At 37.6% G+C, this 26,295-nt stretch overlaps 1 protein-coding gene across 2 annotated transcripts in view; it reads right to left on the reverse strand.

Moving 5' to 3' along the window:
- SORBS2 (sorbin and SH3 domain containing 2) overlaps positions 1-26,295 on the reverse strand; it is a 156,515-nt gene that overhangs the window by 53,455 nt on the left and 76,765 nt on the right. Inside the window, exons 4-8 of one of the 2 annotated variants that reach the window (XM_082050899.1) lie at positions 18,032-18,058; positions 16,913-17,037; positions 7,543-8,022; positions 2,962-3,106; positions 519-694 (exon numbers count right to left, since the gene is read on the reverse strand). In XM_082050899.1, the coding sequence (XP_081907025.1) occupies positions 519-694; positions 2,962-3,106; positions 7,543-8,022; positions 16,913-17,037; positions 18,032-18,058 (953 nt within the window). Of the gene's footprint in view, positions 1-518; positions 695-2,961; positions 3,107-7,542; positions 8,023-16,912; positions 17,421-18,031; positions 18,059-26,295 lie in introns of those variants that run through there. The other variant, XM_082050900.1, reaches the window with a different exon arrangement.

Below are 26,295 nucleotides of genomic sequence, written 5' to 3' on the forward strand. Positions count from 1 at the left end.
ACTCAAGGGCACAGTGATGATATATTGCACTTCCATGAAAATGCTAGTCACTTAGATTATTATCAGAACAAAATGATTCATTTCTACATGACCCTGATGACATAAGAATCAGTCTCCCAGAAAATGTAGAAGCATGAGATTTTTATATAAATACACACATGCGTATATAAGTATACTTGTCTGCATGCATGCATATATATAGACTGTATAAACTTTATTTTAGGAACAACAGAACAAATGCAATTACTGCATATATCCAAAAGGCAAAAACTGCAAAAGAAGCAGGAAAGAGACACAAAGTTTTGGCTACTTCTAATTAAAACTAGAAACATGAGGTTGCCCAATTATGCTCCCATCAGCATTCTCCTTTTCCGTCAACACACAATATTATATTCATGAGCTCGCTGATTACGCACACTGTATTCTGCATTATATAAGACTAGAAGAATGTGAAAAACCCATTACCAACAATCAATTCATTGTACGAGTTCATACACAGATTCCCCAGAATTTCCTACCGTTCTAATTGCTGTAGGGATTCCAGATTCATCTACCGGGCCAATCCCTGCATAATGTGGGGCTTTAATGACTGTAATTTTTTTTTCTTCTTCTGAGGATCTACAGATTGGTATTGTACTGGTGGTGGTGGTGCTGCCAACAGTCTGAACATGCTCTGAGTATGTCTCTGTGGACTCTGTAAAGATAACATGACAGAATATTCTATAATGATACAATAATCATACTTGGCAGTTATAATGCACTTTCCCATTTCAGTATGCTGTTCAAAGACTGACAACAATCTTAACCATATACAACATCTAAAAGAAAAAATCAAAAATCAATCATCTTACCTGGGGCTTTGCCCTACTTAGTGTTCCACTAACAGAATTAAAAACTTACTTAAATATCAGACAGGCTATTCCACTCAGATCTTCCTAGATTAGATATATTTTGTCACAGCATCTTGCTCACAAAAAAACCAAAACCTCCACAAACTCAGCATTTCTATTGAGAAATAGTGGCAGCAGCCTTTTTCCTATTAATCAAACTCTTGCACCTTTCCTATCCATTTCTTGAAACTAGTGATGTAATTTCAAAACTTCCCTCGCTACTGCTACTGCCACGTCTAGCAAACTATAGAAAATTGCTGTTCTGTAAGCACAGCAACAGATTCCAAACAGCCCTCCACAAAGACTTATGTGATATGTCTTTGGAAACATTAAGTTTTGATGCATGTGTATTATTATTTAAAAAATTCCAAGTTATGTTGGTATGTTTGAGTGCCTCTACATATAATCCATAAAAATGGACGTGAGAAACTTAACATCTGTAGAGCAAACGAATGATCCACCTACAATACTTCAGGTGAACTGTGCAGGCTGCTACTGGTTTTGTGGTGACTTGCAACATTTCTATGCCTCTCCATAAATATTCTTTTATAATAAATGAAATTAATGTGCTACTCTTACCTTATCCCTCTAAAATTCAGAGTAATTTATTTAACAAAAAATACCTTACTGCTGGGATGTGTCATATGCAAATTTGTACTACTGCAGATGATGTACTTCTTTCATGTATGCAGGAAAAAGAGTCCTTCAGGCAGCATGTTTCAGTAAATTAGTAGACTGCTACGACAAAGCATCTTTTTTGCAAGAGCAGGTACAGTGCTTGTGAGACGTGTCCATTGCAGGATAAGTGAAATTAGGGAGTAAAACCCAAATATTCTAATACTACTGTTGAAGATTACAGTTGCATCTTGAGTAACGTTAACATCCATTGATTCTTCTGAAGCAAAATATCTGAATTGTAATATAAATCACCAAAAGGAGCTCTGGTGAGTGGAAGTTCTAATTTTAATTTGAATATTTCTGCTCACTCCTACAGCAGAGAGCTGGATTTGGTATGGCTGTTTCAGCTGTTTACTCAAGTCTGAAATCCTGTAAATAACCCTGTGCTACACATATATGGCGAGGGGCAACTTGTGTAGCAAATGTCTGAATATTTGGGCCTTTTTCCCAAAATTCATGACGTTAAATTTAGAAAACATTTTGGATTGGATCCTTTATTCTTTGTAGGCCTCAAACTGAGGCCGTCAATGGGATTTTTACATGAGCAAGGAGAATTAAATCAGGCTGTTATTGTGGAAGAGTAAAAGTCATGGGAAAACACTCTGCATGTTTCAGATATATCCAAACCAGAGTCGATAGGCCTTTAGATCAGCAAACTGGAAGCAATCGAAGAATCTAGAATTCTGGGATGTGGAGAAACCCATGTATACAGTTTTTCTACTTATCAGTATGATAGGAATAGCAGCTTTTGTGTAAGCTGTAAGTCTCAGAATGAAACTGTCACCTAATTTCTCCACATGCACAACAAAAAAGTAAACTCCAGGATCACGTTCAAATTGTTTTGCATGTATAGTCTTATCTGATTATGCAAAACACTAGTAATCTGGCAACAGTCCTTTTAAGGTTGATAATATATTAAAAAATTAAAAATGCTGTACAAAAAAATACATAAATTATAGATCAATGTGGCTTTAGGTATTTAAAATCTCAGAGCCTCACCCTTTCTTGGCAGTATTTCTACTGAAGATGATGGAACTCGTGGGGAGAACCAATGTAAAAAGTTGGCCCTTGCTTTCTTAAAGAAGGCAAAACCTGAAGGGACTGTACAGGTTGAGCTGTTTTGATATATACTATTTCCTCAGTAAAGCTAGTAGAAAGGTGGCAAAAGCTCACTCTCATACATATAATTAAAACTTACTAGTAACTCCAGTTCATGATGACTACTGTATCTAACAGTAAATGCTATTTTTTTCACATTTATTTCCCAGTGTAGATGAATAGACAATACCTTTCATTATGGATGTGAAGCACTCTGCAATTGTTTGCAATCTTTACCACATGAATTGGAATATGTTGTGTAACGTATAAAGCAAATATTCTGTGTGAGGCTTACCCATCATTCTGCCATGCTGCATGATAACAATGTTGGAATTGAGCGAAGCTGGTGGAGGGTAAACTGAAGAAGGGGAAAAAGGCCTTTGAAAGTGACTCACTGGGCTGGCAGCAGTGCCAGAGTTCCCATTCACTGTGATCTGAGCCTGAGAGAAACAAAACAATATCCCATTAAACCACACACAAAGCCCTCCGACTGCCATCCCAAACAGAGAGCGAGGCAAGACTGTCACCCACACAACAATCAGCAGTTGTCAGGTACCCAGCCATAGCGGCATCCGCATTCACTGAAATACAAAACTCGTCACAAGGGGAGCAGAATCTGTTTCTTCTATACCTTGTACCTCCCCCCTTCCCTCCTTGTATGTGCCGTCTGCGAAGCGTGCTGAAGTCATGGGAAGGTGACAGAAAGACCATGGTCAAAGCAACGAAGACAGCACAAACAAGGTCTGGAGAGGTCTGACAGCAATATAAAATGACGATGGCAGTAAAAGTTCCTCTCGTTGTGTGACAAAGGCTGCCTGCCACAGATCACTCACTCCAAGAAACATATCCCCTTAATGCACATGCTCAAGCCTTATTGATATTAATGGGAACTAGTCATTAAGACTAGCTAAAAAGAGTGAGTCAAAGCTTCTTTAGAAAATGGAAGCCAGCTGGAGTGACTGTGGGATGCTGATATGTAACCTATCACAATAAAAAAAAATAGCACCAATAAAAAAAACCCATAAACACAAAAAACCAGAACAAAATCAAATAAACAAAATGGGAAAGCTAAGTAAACGGGTGTTGTAGCAGCACCACAAGCCATTTAGGCTTTTGTCACAAGAGGTACTTAAGCAACAATTTGTTTCCCTGCCCCAGGTTTAGAATCCCCAGATCTGGGCTGCAGCACTTTCATGGGGAGTATTGCAAGGATCAAAGCAGCGATTCTAAGAGAGCATTGAGCTTTTCTTATGTCATCCTCCCCTCCAAAAGAACTTGGAGCTGTAGGAATACAAAAGCTGCCTGAGCTCAAAGTTAGCATTTCAAGGAGTATGAAGCCATGTTTTCAGACAGGATTCCTAGATGAGGCCAGGTATCTCTAGCCTACTATTCCTGGGGCTCACCCATTCTCTTTTACTCCATTTGTCTTTTTGGGAAAGCTCGTTTCTAGGGAAGACATGGTAACTTTGTCCAGAACTATATACCTTCTTACTCATTTACTATGGTTTTTGTTTCTCTGAAGAGGGGAACAGAATTAGTGTGAGTTCTTTGTAGACTCAAAAGCTATTCCTATGAATTTCAGAAACAAAAATTTAAGATATTCCTCTGATAGGCTTTACCAAATAGCTGGGTTAGACAGAAAGGGTCTCATACTATGTAGCACGAAATATTATGAAAACAGGATCCACAGGAGTAGCTGACAGACATAATTCATAAATGTATATGTGACATTTTTGGGTTTACTTTTAGAGACTGTATCAGCTCAGCTATAATTTCTTAGATCTACCTGACTTTTTGAGGCAAGTTTCTGTGGAGATGGCTATTGCATTAGTTTATCTGATGCATCTTGCACTGGTGAGAGGGTTAGCTGTAAAGACAGTTTTGTGAAGTTTCAAGTTCCAAGGGCCTTTTCCTGCTCTTGGAATCATTAATGAGCTATTGATATTTCTACTTGAGCATGTGATGCTTTAGTTCCAGGTGACAGAGTTTGTTCTCAGATTTTACAAAGAAGTGAAGTCATTAAGATGCCTGTTTGTGAATTAGACCTGTTACTTCACTAGGTAATCTCCTTTGTGGGAAAATAAGATGATATAGAAAAAAACTGTTTCACCAAAATGCACATATTTCCCATCTTAATGGGAAGATAATCCTCATCGCTTTCATGCTGTTTGTTTCTCTAGGCTCCTCCATTTATTTTTTTCTCCAGTATACTTTACCAGTGCTCCACCTACTTCTGCTGCTGGGTAATCAAAGTCTCGTAGAAATTCCTCCTAGGTACTGGGTTTAAACTCCCTTTGTTTTGCCTGAGCACCAGAAAGAGCAGCTCTCTGGACTTCTGAATCAGAGCTGAGAAAAGCATCTATTTGGGACTGGAGACGCTGTCTAACTTTCTCTCTGCTGAGGCAGGCAGCAATGGAAAAGAGGTCTCAGGATGGATGTCTGAGCAATTTTGTGCAACAATGCTGCACAGCACACACCTGGCCTCTGGACACTGACTTAGGCTGAAATACTCAGCATCAATTCCTGAAGCTCAAGACAGTCTTGGAACCTGGGAAAAGGCAAAATCTTCTGTATGCTTCCATTTCCAAGCTCCCATTAGTTTTCCTAATTTTAAACTACATAAACAAAAAAACTGCTTGAAAATTACTTTATAAGGGAAATTATCATAATTGGAATAGAATAAGAAAAAATAATTTCCAAAACCAGCTGTTGTCCGATTTTAACTCCGATTCTAAGCAAAAGCCCAAATAAGAATTACAATTCTCATACTTCAGGTTTTCAATGAAGCTGTAATCTGTGACTAAAAGCATGGTCACTTAACCACAGTTTTATGTCTAGCTCTGCCTTTTGCCTGGAATATTTTACAATTTTGTTGATTCAGCTCTTTCTGATGCTGTTTCTTCTTCTCAGAAGATCCACTGTAAAACCTTTTTACCTAAGCTCTCACTAAGGACCTCAAGAATAAACAAACATCCCCAATGTAGACATAACGTCTTTGAAGGCGTGGTTCTGTCTTACACAGGCACAGTGCTGGATGGCACAATCCTGTATTACTTTTATTGTTCTCTCAATGGTTTTCATCTGAAAAACCAACAGGAGTCTCACAGAATCACAGAATGTTATGGATTGGAAGAGACCTCAAAAGATCATCTAGTCCAATCCCGCTGCTGGAGCAGGAACACCTAGATGAGGCTACACAGGAAGGCGTCCAGGACAAATGTTATTACAGAACACCTGTATGTGTCACCAGCTTTCCCATCATTTTCTCATTTCATAAATACATTTATAGTCTGGCCCTTCTCTACAGAGGATATGAGACAGACTTTTCTGCACTGCAGAGGTGGGTCTTGCCAGCAGTTTAATTTCTGTGGGGCTCTTAAGACTGGGGATTTTTGTCCTTTGGTGGGAGACTCAGGCTTTCTCTTCGTCCATTAATGCTGAACAGCTGTAATGCTCATCCCTGCCATATGGTCAGACCTGACCAAAAGATATCCCACTACAGGGAGACTACCTAAAAACGGAAAGAAGGAAATCATTCACTTTAGCTTACAAAAATGGTGCTTGAAGAAAGTGAATACAGTTAGCTGATTAATTTAGAAGTAGGTTAGAAGAAAATTTAAATGTTCCATGCTTCCCTTAGCTAGGTAAATAGTCATGTAGTGACTGTCCCTTATTTACACATGCCAGAATATATTGATTATGGTATCTTTGGTTACAACTGCTGGGCTGTATGCTGATTCACAGTACTGATTCTTTAAAAAAAAAAAAAGAAAAAGGTTTTGGAGTTGTGTTACAAGAGTTAGAAATGACAGCTTCTACATGCTTGTTAATATTGCTATTTTTTTAACAGCATCCAGAGTACTGACAGCAAATCACTGACTTTGCAGGTGACTATGTGCAAGTTTGGGCTCAAAATACTTTTTATAAAATATACATGAAACTTTAAAAATATATACACTGTTCTTTTCAGACTTGAAAATGATAGCATGCTGAAGTATTTGTATGAAGTTTGAACACTGTTGTGACCCAGTAAAACTCTGGTCTCAGAACATCTTTCTGTTTTGCAATTTAGTAACAAATTGTTCAATCTAAATGAAGGCTTTGTTCTGACTCATTTTAATCATGCAGATAATCTCAAAAGAAATCATAAGTGATCTGGATTTGACCCAAATTCCATACCTTCTTTCTAACCATGTATTAGTGTACTAAGGTACAGAAAAGTGAATGTATGTATAAAATGTCCAATTGCATGCTGTTTTTTTCCTTGACTTAACCAAGAGTAAAGCAACAGGACACTTGGGTACTACAGGATTGCTACGAAGTTCACTCCTGTAAGAAACTGTGCTTAGGAGAGGAAAAGGTTAGTTAGAGGAGAGAAAAACAGTTTCGTGCAGTCAGTGGTCACGGCTGGGGACAAAACTGCATTAAATATTGCCAACAGTTACCATGAATTTACAGTTATATTATTGAAATTTGTACCTCAGTATAAACCAAAAATAGTGGTAGCCCAGAGGCTACAAACTCCACAAACCAGTATTTTGCCTTTAAACAAATCTCTTTAAAGTCTATAGACCACTTGCTTTTAATGAATTTTGAACAGATTTTTATTGAATTTATTTTCATTTCTTTTAAACAAAGTGTTTGATACACCTTAGTTGACCATACAACTGCGCAACAACTTAGTATCATTTTCCTATTACCCAATCTGCTATGCCGATGATTTTTTTTTTTAAACAACTGTTGCAAAATATACTGTCAGACCGAACACAGAAAACTGCTAACAAAGTGTAACAGGATAACAGACAAGTTTGAATTCTTTTCCCCTTTGACAACCTGTTTGAACAAAACGGAGGAGGAAAAAAGGAAGCATAATTACATGAGAAGTGGCAGCAGTGTTGGTTAAGGTGGTGCCATCTGACACAGCAGACATCTGGCTCAAGGTTGGGGAAGGTGTTTCAGAGCAGTCAGTGGTATCATAGCTACAGGTCTGCAGCTCATCTAGAATGGCTGTGGAGGACTCACTCACTGTGCGGGAGGAGCACTCGCTCATGGCAGAGTCTGTGCTCACAGAGGCGGTTTCGTTCCTGTGGATAATACTTTCGGAAGCTAGGTATGGGCATTTATATGAAAATTGTGAAAGGGCTGGGGTTTTATAAAAGCGTGAAGGCAGAAAATCATCAAGCGCTGGCAGAGAATATGGTACTAGATGGGTGCCACTGTCTGGTGAGAAAGAGGCTCTGTTAACTGGTACCACAGGAGGAGGAAGAGGCAGTGGAGAAGCTTCTGTTGCTGTTTGTCTGTGTGTCTGTGAAGCATTTACCTCCATCACAGGGGCAGTTACTTTCTGGTTTCCAAGCTGAGATTTGAGGAAAAAAAAAAAAAAAATAAGAAAAGAAACAGATTACCAAATAAATAAAAAACTTTTCCCTTTGCCTCTTGCTGTGGGTAGGAGAATTACAAAAGCGTATGTTTTTCAGCAGCCCGAGGAAGTTCACATTCACATGGATTAGGAAGTAAATCAACCACGTTCTATATTAGAGCAGGAAAACATGAAAGAAGTTAATGCATCAAATACTAGCGGAAGCAATGCCAGAAACCATAGTGTGCTGGGGATGAATATTCATAATGTACTGCATATATTAATGATCTCAGTTGTGCATTGAGAAGGTTCATGCTATTTTATACTTTACATAAACATGAGGCTAGAGAACATTATGTTCATTTTGTTTGTAAAAGGAAAAAAGGATCTGCAAGTCTGATCTCTGTAAATGTTGCTCTCTTTTTTTTTTTTTTGTCAAAAGATAGGTATCATTTTGAAATGAACTGTAATATACAGATGGGCAGGACTGCAAGCTAAATGGAAACACTAATATTGAATGTTCATACAATCTGCAAGCAGTTTGTAGGCTTTTTTTGCTTCTTGTGACTAAATACATCTTCTCCACTGCCCCTCTAATAAAAAAGTTTGGATGATAGACTTTCCAAGCACCCTGGAAGCACCCTGTCATCCTACTGGATAAGGCATAGGCATAGGAGCCTTTTCAACATTAGAGAACACAGGGATTGTTAGGGTAATGGGTATAAACCTGAGGAACAACAAAGACTGGGAGCACAAGAACAGGACAGGGATGACTTCGTGCTGAAAGAAAACACACTAGCTGTTTGGCTTCAGCACAATTCCTTAAAAGTAAAAGGGAACATCCTCCCTCACAAGAGTGTTTCTGAAGATTGTCACACAAGATATGAGCTTGATGTTCTGTTATTTCAAATCAGTCACAGGGCACTGGGTTTAAGTGAGTCCTGAAACTGTTTTTTTGCATCTGCAACTATCTTATTTTTCAATTAAAGATACATGAAAAGCATGTTGGCATCCAGTCTTTGGTAAACAGCTGCAAAAATCCTTCCATACTGCCTATTAGCCACAAGCTTTCAAACAGCTCTTGAAGTATGTCAAAATACTGCCTGCTTCAGCACTAATGGTTTCACTTGTGATAGGGCTGAGGAACTCTCTGGAATAGTTGCAGGGAAAAAGTGTTCAGGATTTTAAATTTACATAAAATAGAATACATTAAGATACCACATGCAGTAATTACTACTTAAAAAAGCAACATTTACTGTCAGATATTACATTGTTACCAATAATAGTATGGTTATTTCCTATGCTCAGAATATGCAGATGTTTTTAATCATTCAAAATGTTTCAAACCATCAGATTAAAATGCCATTGTGGCATTTTAATCCAAAATCTGAAAATATCTTCTAAAGTCCTTATGGAAGACTTGGAACATAACCCAGATTGTGCTACTTATGAGAGGTCACTGGGGCTGCAGTTCCATAATTCTTACTGAGATAACTAGAATTTACACTTTACTGAGGTCAATGGGACCATCCCTATGAATAAGCATTTCAGGAAAGAATCTTAAGCATATGAACAGATATCTGTCATTTGTTACAAATGGTTCAAGAGAACTCTTTGGCATTACTGGACCTCTAGGGTACACAAAAATAGCCAGAAGCTGTTGTTAAAATCTGCATTTAAAACAGTGAAGAAACTTAGTCAAATAGCTTAACATCCAAATCTTACTTACAGCAATGTCAAATCTACAATTGAAAAAAAAATCCATGGAGTAAATATGAATAGATTACTACTTCATCAGAAAAATCAATAACTAAGTGTATGATTGTAAAAGGAGATATGATTATTTAGAGATAACTAAGTTGCCAATTGAGACTTCAAAAGAACTCTGGAATACTACTAAAATAATTTCATGAGAAGGAAACATATGCAGATGTGAAACAGCTGGTTATAGAGGACAGCATATCAGGGGTTTAAGATGTGTGCATTTACTTACACATATAAGAAATGGTATTTTCACCTCACAGATACATAAAGGGAAGACAGAATCATCATTCATGATGAATTTCATCATCTGTGTCATAATTCGAGATCTCCAGCAGAAGACGTGAACCAGGAGATCATAATGCAATTATGAGGCAGAGTCAATATGAAGCCCTGAAGTTCTTGAGACAAGCTATCCTCTCAGCATCCCCAGAAGAAAAACTGCATATGACTGAGCCAAAATATGCAAATTGATTATGAAATTGTTAAAACAATGAGAAATTCTGGAGATTTGAAAAACCTAGTAAACCTTCAGCTACCAACTGAGAAGATTGTCTGCATGCTTGGGAAAAGAAGGTACGGACAACACAAGGACAGATATTCAGGGTGCATCCAGAGAGCTAGTGACATTGAGTTCTCAAACAACTGAATTAATTGTGTTTGGCAAATAATAGCTGATTTCATCAAGCCATATTCTTAAAAAGAATATAAACTTATCATTCTTACAACGTAGGTAAAAGGAATGCAAAATTCTAGGTACTTATTCCCTGTATCAAGTTTCTCAGCTTTGTAGAGTAAAACTTGAGCATTCTTCCTGGTTCTAGAATTCTGTCATAGGTGCAACCATCACTCTGGGAAAAAGTGGCTGAAATGGTGATTTAAAACATTATTTTTGAAGACTGATCTCTCTCAACATGGGCTGTTGGTGAATTCTAAACAGATATGTTTGGCTACTACTAATTCATATATTTCATCACTGAAAAATATGAGAAGGACAAAGCTGAATGCATTCCAGAAAACTTTTAACACCAGTTCCATTCAGTGTGCTCCAGATGAGGTTGGTTATTGTTATAGCGCAAGAAGCGCCAGCAGAAGTCGGGCACATTAAGTGCCAAACAAGTACTTAATCAATTAGGATGATGAAGAACTAGTTAGACTACAAAATTATCTTAGGTTGTGAAGCAATGCTTGAGAGAGAGAAAAAAATGTCAATACAGTCTTGTGAATTGAAGGTCTCAAGTGCATCTTTCTGCTGGTCCTTGGAAATGTTCACCTTCCACCGAATAGTAAAATGTCGGGCCTGACAGATCTAGTTTCTGTCCAATTCACATGAAGTACACAGATGACCCTAGTATGGGTTTCAAAACCAGTCATCTATCATTTTGATGCAAGATCTGTGGGGAGTGGTGTGAGATTACTAATGACACCAAAGTGCTGGCCTTGCTTCGACAGTCAAGACACAGATAAGGAGACTCAGAGATAAGTGAATAAACTCATTTTGTTAAGACGTGGGAGAGTTTAGTAGTCAACAATCAAATTACATCCATACACTTGCACAAATGGGTAAAAATACCTCTATTTTTAATTGTTAAAAGCTGATGTAAAAGTCTCCAAACTGATGCTGCAGGTTATATTCCTATGCCCATTTTTACTACCTAGTCCTCTTATTCTAAACTCAATATAAGCAGGTGGAGTTCAGCCCTTGTACAAAACCACACTAGTGATATAGAACTTAAAATGAAAATTATGTGCTCCGTTTTCTTAGCTTGCCATCTGTCCCCAAAACATTGAAACCTGTCTCCTCTCCCTTCTACATCACTCAATATATTGTCAATGTCTAGCAAACATTAATACCTGTATTAGATAAACTGATTCAGAAACAGTATTTTGAATTCAAGACTTTTTGGCATGATTCACTTTTCTACAGCTTTAAGGCTGGCAAAAGAAACACCTTTGTAAACACCCAGTGTAATAATTTTTATTCCTCCAGGACATCAGGACTAAGCCAAGTGTTTACTCATCTGTGGAATATAATCAAAGAAGAAAATGTTTCCCATTCTCAGTTTCAGAGAGCAGTATCTAGAACAGGAACATGCTTACGAAATCAGGAACAAAACAAACTTAAAACTATCAGGTGTTTATTTCAGAAGATGCATCTCAGAGTTCTTCACCAGTTTACAACTTTTGCTTTTAAGAAATTTGGGCAACAGAATATACCTCCATCGGTCTCATACTAACAAATACTAATTTCTCTGTTGAAACAGATCAGGTTATTTCTCCCATATCTGCAGTATGGCACAGAGCAGCATAATCTCTTGAGACTGTAATAATGTAAAAGAATTAATATTGAGTAACCTGAATGCTTTTCTTTTCACATATACTTTTAAGGGGTTTAACCTTTCTCTGAGTAGGAGTGTTCACAAAATGTCGCTTTGTGAGTCATACCACACTTCTGCTTGTTCCTAAAATTCCAGCAGATAAGCTCTTAAACGAAGCGCAAATAGGAGAACAAACATAGCAAGATACATTAAAGAACACTGCAAAATTGTTGTCCATGAACTTGGACCATACAAACTCTCTCTTGGCTGTATTTTTCCGTACTTTGTGACATAATATAGCTGTACATGTACTCTACACACATAGATACCCGCACATGCACAGTATTTCTCATTCACCACCTCTTAAGAAGTGATGATTAGTCAATCTTACCTCACTCTCCTCCACATACATAAACCCAGCAGCAGAGGGAGAGCTGTTTGTTTTTATAGCGCCTTTCTAAATGTATTTGGCTTTTACGGGTTTCTGTGGCAGCTTTGAACATTGCTGGTGGGCCTAATCTAGAGTCTGAGAGCATCCCCAGAGGATATAGCTTAACATAACAGCCTATGATCTGCATATACAAAAGCATTTTAACCAGTGTATGAAGTTCTGTAGAGCTTGCAAGTCTAAAACTATTTAAAAAAGGAAAGTACAATCATGCATAGTATACCAAAAGTTAATTTGTCTATGTGAGAGAAACTGTGAATTTTGCAAATACCATGAGATATAGCACTAAAGGGGATCATAATTTTCGGCATTAGTTAGAACAGCTCCAAGATTTCAACCACAGATCTGAGAAAGAAAATAAATCTTTTTAGACACACAGCTGTAGCCTTTATTTCTAACTGCAGCCCAGGGCATCTTGGCATTGGGACCTGAACTGATGCAGAATTTTATACTGCCTCGTGCTGATTTGTACTCTAGTTTTAGGTACGTATTTTAACACAGAGCTAGCAAAACCATTGGCTCCATGACTTGATTGTGATGCCAGATACACCACTTCATATTAATGTTTAGAATTTATTTCAAAGTTGAACTTCAAGTAGGATGCCAGCTGAATTCTGCAGGCAAGAGATCGATAATTAGATGCAGTTTGAAAAGCTGGCTACATTCCTGAATGATCCTTGTGATCAGCTGAAATTTGTACAATTTTATTAAAAAAAAAATCAGTTGCCAAATTTATGATCATTCTTCCCACACACTGAAATCAAGGAGAAGGCAGAAAAATAACTGTGGCATTGCCAAACAAGTCACAGCTACTTTTCTGCCTTTTGTAAGCTCATTGTGAAACTAAAACAGATCTAAAATAAAAAGAAATTGCAAAATGTGCTTTGACTTTTAAAATTCTAAAAAAAAAAAAAAAAAAGTAGCTAGAGGACAGATTATTTTCAGTCATTCTGATTAGAGTTTGAGTATTATTCTGGATTATATAAAAGCTATTTCCCCTAATTCTTGTTAGCTGTCACAAAAACACTTTGTTAGATAGACACTTTGATTTATCTGAGCATATGAAGTGCATCATATTGCAACAGGCTGAACAAATATTTTTAAGTGAAAACATAGACGCATAAGATGTACTGGTCACTCCTACACCTGTTCTAATGTCTGACGGCATCCCTTGATGCCCATATTTAAAAGGCTTGCAAGCCTGCCTCCAACAGTCTTCATAACCACCCTGTCTACCAGGTAAAGTTCTTGCTCAGCCGTCATTACTATTTCCGACATGATTTCTTTACTGTAGGTCTTGTTAAAATTGACTTGTTCTACTTGACAAAAATCTCTAGTTCTAGCAAACTAGTTCTTCTCAGGGATAAAGTAACTTATTTCAAAATGTTCTAAATTTTATGTAGCCTAGTAAAGGGTTTAAGATGGTAGTTTTGTCTGCAATCTTGAGAAGGACAAATGTGATTAATTCTTCTGTGCTCCCATTTGTTAGTGGCGTGAATTCAAAAGAAGCATTGCAAATTGTTGCCATATGCTTTCACAAAGCTTAGTTCTGATCAAAATTTTTACTTGGGAGTTGAAGGGGGGAAAATTGACATATTAAAATCTGTAAAATTATCCTGTAGCTAATGCAGATACTGTTTGAATGTGATGCTGTGAAAGAACCACAGTCTGACAGAGCATATGTGTTACTACCATTGGCAAGTATGGGGCTGTCAAAGGACTTCAAGTTTGCAAGATTGTGCAGCATTCACTTCAAAGTAGCCCCACTGATGTCAGCGGAACTAGATGAACACAAATATACCATGGTGGTATTCTCACTCAAAGCTCTGAGGCAGATATGCCTAGAACTATAGCAATCCCTCCCTTCCACTGAAGGAATTTCAAACTCACATAAACTGGTATATACATAAATATACTAGAATAATTAACTTTTAAAATAGCAAAATCTTAACGTGACTACGTAAAGCCGAGTAGAAATAACAAAGTTTATTCCAAGCTCTCCTCCTGCCTAGTATATATTTGCTGCTTCTTTATTGCTCCCAGACTTATTATATTTGACTCAGTAACTTTCTGAATGGTGATAAACCCTGCTCAGACTCCTTTGGTCCAATGCTGTGTGCCTGATACTCCCATTTCTCCCAGATGACATCAGTATAGTTAACAAAGAAGTTTAATCTCAGTAGGCATAGGGTATAGGGGAAACAGAAGGACTTAAAAGTTGAGCGCCTTGTGATGCTTCATGTAGAAGTGGGTTGACAAAAGATTTTAACAAATCATTTTCTTTAAAAATTACTATTGCACAGGACACATAGGAGACAGCAGTGACAAGCCCTGAAGAAATCACCAACAGACAAAATATAGTTTTGGTGGCCCTAGCAAACTGACAGAGCTGCATTTATACAAACTCCCTCAACCCAACTTTTCTATCCATACTTGTTCCTTCCAACACCTATGGCAGCATAACACTTTAATGAAACACTTAAACAGATGCAACACCTACAATTCACTGATTTCCTATTGTGCATTTGCACTCCATAAAGTGCTCACAGAGGAACAAAGAAGTCTACCTTCCAGGTCAGCCGGGCTAGTTTTTTTCTTTGCAATATCCTTCCAAAAATTTCAAGTTTTGTTGGGTTCTGTTTTGATCCATGTGACAGGTAGTTTTACCCAGAAAACACGAAGGTCTAACTTTGATATTGTAAGTATAACTAAACAGACGGTTATTAAGTGATTCATGAATGATCTACCATAAAAGATGGAAAAATTAAATATACCACATGGCATTCTGCAGCCTGTGAAGAAGGAAGAACTGTAGACTTTTGTCGCAAATCCTGTGAAGACATCTTTGAAGTGTCTGGAGAAATACTAGGTGGATGTTCTTGGATTTCAGGCTCTGCTTTATTGTCAGGGATGGGAGCTATCTGAATGGAAAGAGATGCTGTGTGTATCTCAGGCACAGGGTTACAGGCAGGTGAAACAGGCCTTTGTGGAGATACTGGCACTTCAACAGGCTTGAGCTGTTGCTGTGTATTACAAGGAATGCTACTCGCTGCATCACGTGTTCGGGTTAATTTTAGGGTAGATACCCGACGTTTTGGAGACTGTTGCCTTTGGCCTTGATGAAGAGTAGTACTAATACCAGCTACTGTGCTTGTGCCTGCACTGGAGATTGAGGTCAATGGTTTAGTGATTTTTTGTGCATAGGACACATTTGTGTTAGTTAATTGAGAAGACATTGTCTCCTGGACAGAAATCTCGTTAGTGTAATAGGCAGAATCTGTGGGAAGGTGTTTAGCTGGACTGCTTGTTACTGTCTGGAGATTAATTCCGTTCTTGTTATTAGTTACTCTTGCTTTCCGAAAACTTTCTTTTCTAGGGGGTGGCAGAGGTGCCTTATTTGCCAAAAGCATCCACACACAGCAAAATAACATTGAAGAAGAGACAGAAAGAAAATAAATGTTAGCAGGAGATATAACTCAGTTTGACTTTTATCTTTAAATAAAGGAACTAGCAACTTAAAGGGCTTTATCCTAACATCGCTCAATTAAATGGACACCTTTTGCTGTTCAGGGCTGTACAGCTTGTGTTTAAAAAGCCAGATGTTCCATTTGCTCAGAGTAGACTGGGATCAGAAGGGTGCCCACAATAGTCCATTTTCTTAAAAAAAAATAATTATTACACTGAATAAGAATTATTACTGTACAATTGTTTAGATATGTAAGTAATTTCCAGCATGTACTCCATGACCTTAGATAACAAGCTATTATTCACAGGTAGCGCATATATACAAAACCCACAGAGCCTCTTAAGCCTTTCAATTCAAATAGCAACAGAGACAGCATTGACATTGCTGTGTTGATATTTTCTGGACAGATAAATATGTTTCCAAGTTAAGTAGCTGTGGTTTTTTTTTTTGTTTTTTTTTTTTTTTTTTTACTGTGCTGTAATTATATTGTTCTGTAAAACAGGCAGAAACATCGTCTACCTTATAATTAATAAACCTTTATCCTCAGATATTTCTTTGATGACTGATGCATTTCTCCAAGTGTAAAATATTAATAAACACTCTTTGAAGTCCGAGAACACTCCTAGAAAGCTTTCATTTGTGTATGACCTACTTTTATTTAGCTGGCTGTCTTGTTCATTGAAAACAATTTCTGGTAATTAAGCTGCATCCTGTGTGGAGTATACTTTATCTGTACAGTAAAACAGTTTGTAACAACCCATATGAACAATATTTCACACTATCTGGAAGACATCAGGACAATGTTCCATAGGGGTATCTACCTAGATATGCCATCCCCCAAGAGTAATGCACACACAAATGCCAAAGCATGAAACTTGGTGTGTTCAGTTTTACCTGACTTGGTGATTTTTTATCCTGTAGATTTGGCCGCACACTCCTAAAACCTTTTGCTGTAAGAGAGGAACTGCTAGCATCTCCATTCAGTGTCTCTCTACTTCCATCATTGTAAGATCTCCAAGCTTTTGTGAGGAAAAAAGAATCAAACCAATTTTTTTTTGTCATTAGTAGATCTCTATATTGCTATCGTCATTGCAACACAGATATTAAACAAATGTGGAAAAGTTTAGCTACTACACAACTCACTTTGCTGCTGTTATCATCATGGAAGTTATAAGAACAGGGGTAAAGCTGCCACTTTACAAAATATTTATCTTTAAAATTTAGGAAACTCATGCACTGACAATACTGCTGCTAGCAGTTTGGTATCTCCCCACAACATTCGTACAGACTATGGATTTTATCCTTGGGAGTCCTTTTGGGGTGTTGGTGCTTCAGCCCTTGTGAAAAACAGGGCTCAAGTACTTTCACTGATTAGGTGCTGGAACTTCACAGCTGCGTCAGATTTTGGAAAACATCCCAGTTTACGTAAAGTTAGTTGGTTTCACCAAGTTTCACACCACAATACCCAGTTAGTTGTTCCAATAACACATCTTATTTCCAAATCTGAATGACACCTCAATTTTCCAACCAATGTTTTCTCTCTGTCCTCAGAGCTGAGAAGCTCTCAAGGCATTGTCCAAACACAGAGGGAGACACTATGCTGCCTCAACAAGTTCCAGATTTGAAGACAAAATACTGTTAAGAGGCTGAGAAAAGTAACACATTGTGTGAGCAGGCTGCTAAGTGGGGTGGGCAGAACTTGCAATCCTGAGTAAGTGACTAAAACTGAAATAGCAAGTGCCACTGAGGCTAAAGGTGGCAAATTAGCAGCCTGTATTCTCCCACACAATTTATATTTTCTGACAACATACACTTTGTTACTGGAAATAAGGCTTCTCAAATGAGACCTGAATTTGAGGTCTTATCCACTTGCAATTATTATTACAATTTCAGTGGTGCTTTCCTTAAAGAATGTGGATGTATACAATACTGAAATCAAATAAATGGAAGACTGTTATTCATCCACTTACATGGTATTACATTGAGGCATAAATAACACAGTATTTTCTTTACCTGAATCTGGAGACTGAGAATCAGACCCTGAAAAAGAAATATTAATTTGTGTTAGAAATAAAACATAATGATACAACTTGAAAAATATGTAGGAATCTTTTTGTTCAGTTACCTAATTCCCTCCTGTTACCTGAGCACACCTCGGAATATTGGACCATAGGTAACTATGCAATGTTTATTGCACAGGTTCTACAGAAAGTTATAGGGTGCTGAGAGTTATTGTTACTTATTCATTGCTATTTCAGACAGCTAACAATAAACAAACATTGGCTGCATTTTTTTCCCCAATAAATACTGTGATATACTACCATCTAAAATCCAGATAACAAAAGAAATATAATTCATTTATGATGAACTGCAATGGTTTAATTCAAAACTAAGAAGGACGCCTACAGATTCTGTCAGGATTTGCTCTCCCCCTTCACAGGAGAATGTGTGATGGCTTCTTCATCACTTCACAGCAAAACACAGAAACTGATACATACATACTGCCAGGACTGAACAGATTGGAAATTCTGGTGCTTTTTTGCATTACTTGTAGATGTATTAGTGGTTTTCCTCCTAAAGAAATTAAAATTATGATATCTCTAAACAAATGATAAATTTTTCTAAGAAGCAGTTCTGCCTGTCTACTGAATATTCTGCATGGTTTTATTGTTTTAAACATTTTTAGCAAAACCTGCTTGATAAATGATTTTTTTGAAGTTAATCTGGCTTCTGATGATCATTTTACAAAAACATTTGGATTCTTTGCCTTTGAGAAGAGTATTTAAAGCAAGTTGCAATAAACTAAGTTTGTAATAAACAAAACCTACTTTTCATGCTATGTTACCTTGAAAAAACAGGGGACATGAGACACAAAATATGTATCAAAGGCAAAATTATTTTATAAATAACTGATTTTTCTTAGGACTTCCTAATTTTTTTTCACTAACGGCAACTAAGCAGAGGCAGAGAGAAATTAAGGCTAGTTTTTGAAGAGCATTGTAGAAGTAACAGACCTGCCAGTGAAACAGAAAACACAGTTACCCTTCTCCTCCTTGCAGAGTAATATTGCCAGAATGAGTAACACTGTAGAAAAGCCATTCAGAAGGGGTATCTCACTGGTTAGTGGTTATACCTGAGGCCAATAGGTTTGGAGAACTCTGAACTCTCTTCACAGCTGTTAATGTGACAGACATTGCAGCACGTTTGCGAGCACACCCACCGCTATCTGGAAGCACAAAACAATACAGACAGCAGCCCCAAACAAAGGGAGCAAGCACATGCAACATATCACATTGTGAGATACGCCAAACATATGCAAAAATAAGCGTGCAGTTAAGCAACTGCTGCAGGAATTTGTAAATTTGCAAGTTTTGCAGATTAGCAGAATACATAGAATTTCACAAGCTTTAAACAACAATAAACCTCACAGAAAATAAGTAAAAAAAGCAATATTTAATACTTAATCCGCTAGGGAAATATATACATTCTGTTACTAGAAATACTGCTTAATTATAGCTAATTAGTAAAACCAAACAAGTAATCAGGATGACAGGTTAAGCATTCCAGACTAATATTATCAATAATCTGCACTATAAAATCATTTCATTGTATGCATTAGAAAGACACCATTCATAAACTAAGCTTATGTTTGATCAGCTGACAAAGTGCTTTTGTTCAGTCTTTTGGATCCTTTAAGGTCAAGAAATAAAATTACTAAGGATGGCACTTTTTATTTCTCTTTTTTTTTTTTTTTTCTTTTTGTTTGTTTGGTGTTTTTTTTTTTTTTTGGCCTATTATCCTTTTTTCCCCTCCCCTCTCTGTTTTTTTAATCTAATTTAAGATAAAAAGTGGATGTCTGGAACCCAATAACATCCTGAGGGAATGACTAGAAATCTAAAATCACTTTGAACAATCAAGAATGAAAAAAACTTTTATTTTGGATCTTTCACGACTGTTTTCTTTACTCACTGTTTGTTCCTCTCTCACTTGGAGCTGTCATTCTGTTTTATAAATACTTCGTTATTATTAGAAGGTAGCTTTCCCACATCTTAGCTTTTTAGCAACTCAATCATAGTTGTAAAAGCAAGTTAAATACAATCAGGAAGAATACTTATGAACTAGAATATTTTTCTGCTTTTCCATATAGCAATTTTAATTATTTGATATTACTGAAATTTCATGCAGTACCCCACTGAAGTCAAGAACCACAACTATGGTAGAGGCCCTAATGGATTCATATCTGTGTCCTGTGACAGGGAGCTTTATAAAATTACATTTAAAGACCTGCAACCTATGAATAGAAAGTATTTCCTATGACAGCAGTAATGTGAGCCACAGAGACATCTTTAACCCGTATCTGCAAGAGAAATGCGCTCCTGGGATTTCCTTCCTCATTCCAATATTCCTTTGAAACAGCAGAGCCCTCTGGCCACAGGTCTTGCAGGATTCACATTAAGTAGTTGTTAAGGCTGGCAAACATCAGAGCCACTGCTTCAGTTGTGAGCAGATCAGAAGACTCACTGCCAAGTCCAACTCTCAAGGCAAAAAGCCAAATGATTTCAGTCAGCAATAGGCAAAAGCAATACATTACCTGCAATTAATTATTGGTGCTGTACACATGAAAAAAACACAATGGCTATCAAATCTGCACATTTGTTTTAGTTTGCTTACATGAATACAGACCAGCAACAGTAATTAAAATAATTTTCCATTCTTGTATTTTGCCCCCACTCCGACATACACCAGAAGTAATTCCAAGGAGATTTGATGATGTGTTGGTATTGAGGTTGTGTTCTTATCCGAATAGTTGCAGACTTTTGACGTCCTACTCTATTTGATTAATACAAGCAAACAATTTTATTATCCTATCACATCTTCTATTCAAACAAAGCAATGCTTTATTTGTATTTTTTCAAGAGTTACCTTATTGAATTTCAGGACAAAAAACCTATCTGTAGTGGGAGGAAAGGAAGATAACAAGAAAACTGACTAGAAATATTTAATTATTGTAACTTCAAGAAATTCTGCTTCAAATCAATTTTAATGTAACTGAGTCAGAGTTTTATACTTAGCAGACCCATTATCTAGCAAAGTATTTGACATGGCTTCATGCAAGGTAGCTAAAACAGATGTTGTAACTGACTACATACATATATGCATACAACATTTACCCCTATATATAGAAGCCTATATGCAAGTCTGTACCTGCAATAACATTCTCTGTACAAAATGAGTCAATTATTCCTCGAGACATAACCACACAAACATACTGTATTGAGCTGGGAAAAATTCTAATAAAATATGAATATGTGAAGGAAAGCATGATGGACTCTTTCTTCCCATTTTTGTTCAGGCCAGACTCCCATTAAGTCAAGGGCATTATATCTGAATGAGGATCAGAAGGATCTGCATGCTGCCTCAAAAGAGGCAGTTTTCAAACTGCTTCCCTTATCTGCATGGCCTTACACAGTTGAACTTCAAGAGGCTTATTCCAGCCTGTACCCTGTTTTCATAGCTCCATCGAATTGCCAGCAAACACTAACTATATTCACCCAAATTCTTCAAGTACGATTAACACCAAAAAGCACTAAATCTAGAGAATGGAGAAGTAAAAAAAAAGAGAGGCTGAATTAATGATTATCTGCTAATTTCACCTGCAAATTATAAGTAATGAATATTGCACAGCTGTTACTCGATGAACAAATGAGGGTATGTGAAACAACCTATACAAAATATATGCAAATACATATACACATACACACAATTTTCTATGCTTTTGACATGACAAATTCTCCTGTCTTCCTACAAATTGTTTTAACATTCAAGTAAAGGAGATCTGAATCAGCTACGGTCTGCAGGCAACAGCAGACTATGAAGTTGGGCAATAACTCACAATCAAAGTAGCTGCCTAAAACGCAAGCCCGGTTCAAATCAGGACTTAGCACGGTGGTGCCTAGATAATCTTTTGCAAGCCCTACATAGCTCTATCAAATCAGAAGACAAATAAGCATCCTTAGCAGGTACTGCAGAAAACAAAGAAGAAAGGGGAGGTAAGGATTATCTGTCACAACATGTTTCTGACCGTATCTCACAGAGCAAGGGCATATAGGGATGAACTCCTAAATGGTAGGATCAATGGTGAGATTTACCTTTAAAGAAAGAAAAAGAAAGAGCCACTCACTGACTGGAAAAGACAAGTGAGAGGGTGGTTTTCCCTCCAGCTAGGAGAATGTGCATATATTTGCATATGTATCCTAGTGCTCTCTTCATGGCAGGACTTTCGTTGCTCTCTTCCTCATGTCAGCTCACCATTCAGCTCCCCGCTCTTTGCCAACTCCTCTCCTACAATTTTTCTCTTTAGGCTTTCTCCATTCCTCACCTTTCCTCACTTCTTTCTCTCTCCCTGCCTTAATTCTGCTTCTCTCCACAAATAAGTACTTTAACCCTTTCCCCCTAAATCCAAAATCCCAACAACTGCTCGCACTACTGACAGCATCACCCTAGGGTAGCAGTATTTCTATTTGACAAGTAGTCTATTGGTCAGGTCCTGCTCCAAAGCAGAATGGAGCTAATTCAAAACATCACCACTTTCATTTAGGAATATAGGGTGTTTTTTTTTTGAACAGAGTATTTCAGAGAGGCCGTAAAAGCAGTGGCATAAAGCAAGCTGGTAAAGATGAAAGGATGGTGACCTCTTGCGAAGAGGTGAGAGAGAGCAGCCAGGGGAAAGGAAATTTTTAATAAGCTCTTAGAGATCAAAGAAAAGAAAAATGGCACCCAAACATAATGTTTGCTGATCATTATTTCATCCACTGCACTGGTGAATGGTATCATTTTCCCATTTGTCTGCACAGTGAATTCCAGTTTAGAAGTCTCTAGACCAGGGATTCTTACTGCCTGTTTGAATTCTGACCTTCTGAGGCAAACAGATGTAACAGTCCAAGACAGATGAAGCTGCTGCCTCTCCATGCCCTCAAGTTAAACCAGTAGTGAGTCTGGAGATGTGTTCGCAGCAGACGTGTGCACCAGAGCACACATATCACAGAATCACAGAATGTCAGGGATTGGAAGGGACCTCAAAAGATCATCTAGTCCAATCTCTCTGCTGGAGCAGGAACACCTAGATGAGGTTACACAGGAAGGCATCCAGGTGGGTTTTGAGTGTCTCCAGAGAAGGAGACTCCACAACCTCCCTGGGCAGCCTGTTCCAGTGCTCTGTCACCTTCACTGTGAAGAAGTTTCTTCTCATATTTAAGTCCTTGTCTTATCATTGGTTGTCACCGAGAAGAGCCTGGCTCTTTCCTCGTGACATTCGCCCTTTACATATTTATAAACATTAATGATGTCACCCATCAGTCTCCTCCAAGCTAAAGAGACCCAGCTCCCTCAGCCTTTCCTCATAAGGGAGATGTTCCACTCCCTTAATCATCTTCGTGGCTCTGTGCTGGACTCTCTCAAGCAGTTCCCTGTCTTTCTTGAACTGAGGGGTCCAGAACTGGACACAATATTTCAGATGCAGTCCCACATACACCACATACACACATGGCTGGGCACACAGATCACAGACACGCAGATCACTCACAATAACACAGATGGTATGACGGCTTCATCCCCCTCCCCTCTCTGGCTGAGTAGGATGAAGGTCCACAAGTGAGAATATATATGCACATGTGTACATGGTGGATCCTTGCAGCAACTGTGCTCAGACACTGAATCTGCCATTCAATCCATGCCTGGACCCCAGGGCTTAGCCTGTCCTGAGATGGTCTCAAGAGGGTCCTGGACAAGGTGTTTGTTCCTTGGTAGTTCTTAATTTGGATTCCTGCCTGCCCTTGTGCCCCTAGGCTCCTTGAGGTTCATGGAGATGGGCCTTTGATATCTCCTGGGATGGCCTGGGAGAAGGCTGGCAGGGCAGGATATTATTTGGTCTTCCCCTCCTATCACTTTTTCTCTGAGCAGCTTTTTGGGTGTCCAGAAGAGCTTTTATCACACAACCTAACACTGACTACACAGGCAAACCTGCTATTATTAGGTTCTTTGATGCTGCTAAATTACAAAAAATATTGATTAAAAAAGTAAATATTTTGCAGGATGCCTCAAACACTCAAGCCCACCTAATTTGTTTTAGTGATCTAAAAGTGGCTTCACAATCTATTCAGGAACTCTGCAGAGACCCACAAATTTCAATTTTTGTCTCTCAGATAAAATGTAAGAGATTAGTCCATGTGATGATGCCCCTTAATAATGTTAAGAAACAAAATATTCGCAGTCTTCCAGAACTGCATACTTTTTCACTCTTGGCTGCTCTTTATGTACTTCATCTACTGCAAACAGCTAACTTGTGTAATAATTTTAAAATTAGATGTATTTACCAAGAATTATCTTCATGATAATCAGCCAAAATATTTAAGGGTGGACACTAAGAATCTGTTTTAGCATATTTACTTGTGTCTATTAATTATTCCTCAATGCAATTACCTCTCCCCTAACCTCAGCTATACAGGCACATACATAAAATGAACAATAAACATATTTATCTGGTGCTTTAATCTGATGTGAGCTTCATGGCTAGCTCAGGTTTTCTGTGTCTTAGTTTCTCAAAATGTCTCACCAAGTTAATATTATCAAATCTGCAAAGTAGTTGAAGACTTGATGAATAACTCTACACATGGATTAAAGCATTATTCTGTTGATGATTGCTTAGTCTAGGTTTAAAAAGTCATACATTCTGTTAGACTACTATTTTAAAATTATGACAGTATTTGAATAGCAAGAGGAACTATGGGTCAAAGTACCTTTGGTACTTCTGAAAACCTCCTCTATATCTTACACCTATTTATTTCCTTTTGAAAACATGTTTCATTGCCTTATGCTGTTGAATACTGCTTTCTAACATGTGGTACAGAATTAACATCAAATCTAAAAAATCCGTCCCATATATGGTAGAGTATTGAAAACCAAAGCTCTTCAAAACATTTTCTCTGTAGACAAAAATATCTTCCACAGGGTTTGCTGAGACAGACTGCCAAGTCGGCAGCCACAGGGAACACTGGATTAGAGGAACTCACTCTAAGCTGCAGATTGATTTTTTTCTCTTTAAAGCTGCATACAGACAAGCTTTGTTACTTCAGCAGTTACTGGCATCAAACTAGAGTGCTCATTTATCTGCATGAGTAATTAACGAAATGCATATTTTAAAAACCAAGTAATGGCAAATCAATAGTATTTGATAACCTCCAGTTGTGTCATGCAGAAATTCCTATTGTAAAACACTGAAATACAAAAAACCCAAAAGAACTGCAGCACACATTTTATATTCAAAGAAAACATAGTGAAAATAAATCAGAACAAACAAACAAGCAAACTTCACAAAAAACTCCAACCAACTAGACCAGAACACTGTGCAAATCAGTTTCCACTTCAGTCACTGTTACTCAGTAAAGTGATGCTTTCCCAAAAGATAGGTGCACCCTACTCACTGGATTTATTTATTTATTTATTTTCAGTCAGAAAACAACCTACAACAATAGAACTAATAGGAAATACCACATTTTTTGTTAGTACCTCCTTTTAGTGCAGCTGGTAACATGCACATTAGTATCAAGCATATACAGTACAACATAGAACAAAGTGATACTTCAGAGCTGCAGTAGCACAAACTGGCAATTTACTGCTCTATCCAGTAGAAGTAGAAAGTATAGAAGTGTAGTAGAAAGTATAAAAGTATAAAAAAAAGTATCTTAACTCATATGATTGCAATGCACAATGTAATCATAGTCAAATGTTTGATGTTTAGCTGAGTTACTTCTGAAATTACAGTCCTATGAAGCAAGCAGTATTTCAGTACAACCTTATTTATACAGACTGACATGTTTAGGAAAAATGTCTTGATTGAAAATGCAAAAGGATAGGACAAATTTCAGAGTATTCCCATAAATGAAAAATGTACAACCCTGGTTAATATCTGTATAACAATGAAGAAAAACGAAAACTTTGGGGAAAAAAAACCCCAACAACAACAACACAGACTCAGCTGAAGAATTTAAATTCTCCTGCTTATTATAGTTACAGATGTAGCAGTTTCAAGTGAGCCAATATATTTTAACTTTGTATTAAAAAATCTGTCCTAGCAAATTCCAGTCATTGTCTGAGACAATGGGAAGCCTGGAAGCCTAATTAATACAGTGGTCTAGATAACAGCAACCTGTACTATGGAAAAGCTAATCCCTTTGATTTAGAGCATGCTGTCAAAACACCTAAACTGTCTTCAGTGGTAG

The sequence above is a fragment of the Streptopelia decaocto genome (assembly GCF_964273445.1).
Source record: "Streptopelia decaocto genome assembly, chromosome: 4".
Classification (NCBI taxonomy): Eukaryota; Metazoa; Chordata; class Aves; order Columbiformes; family Columbidae; genus Streptopelia; species Streptopelia decaocto.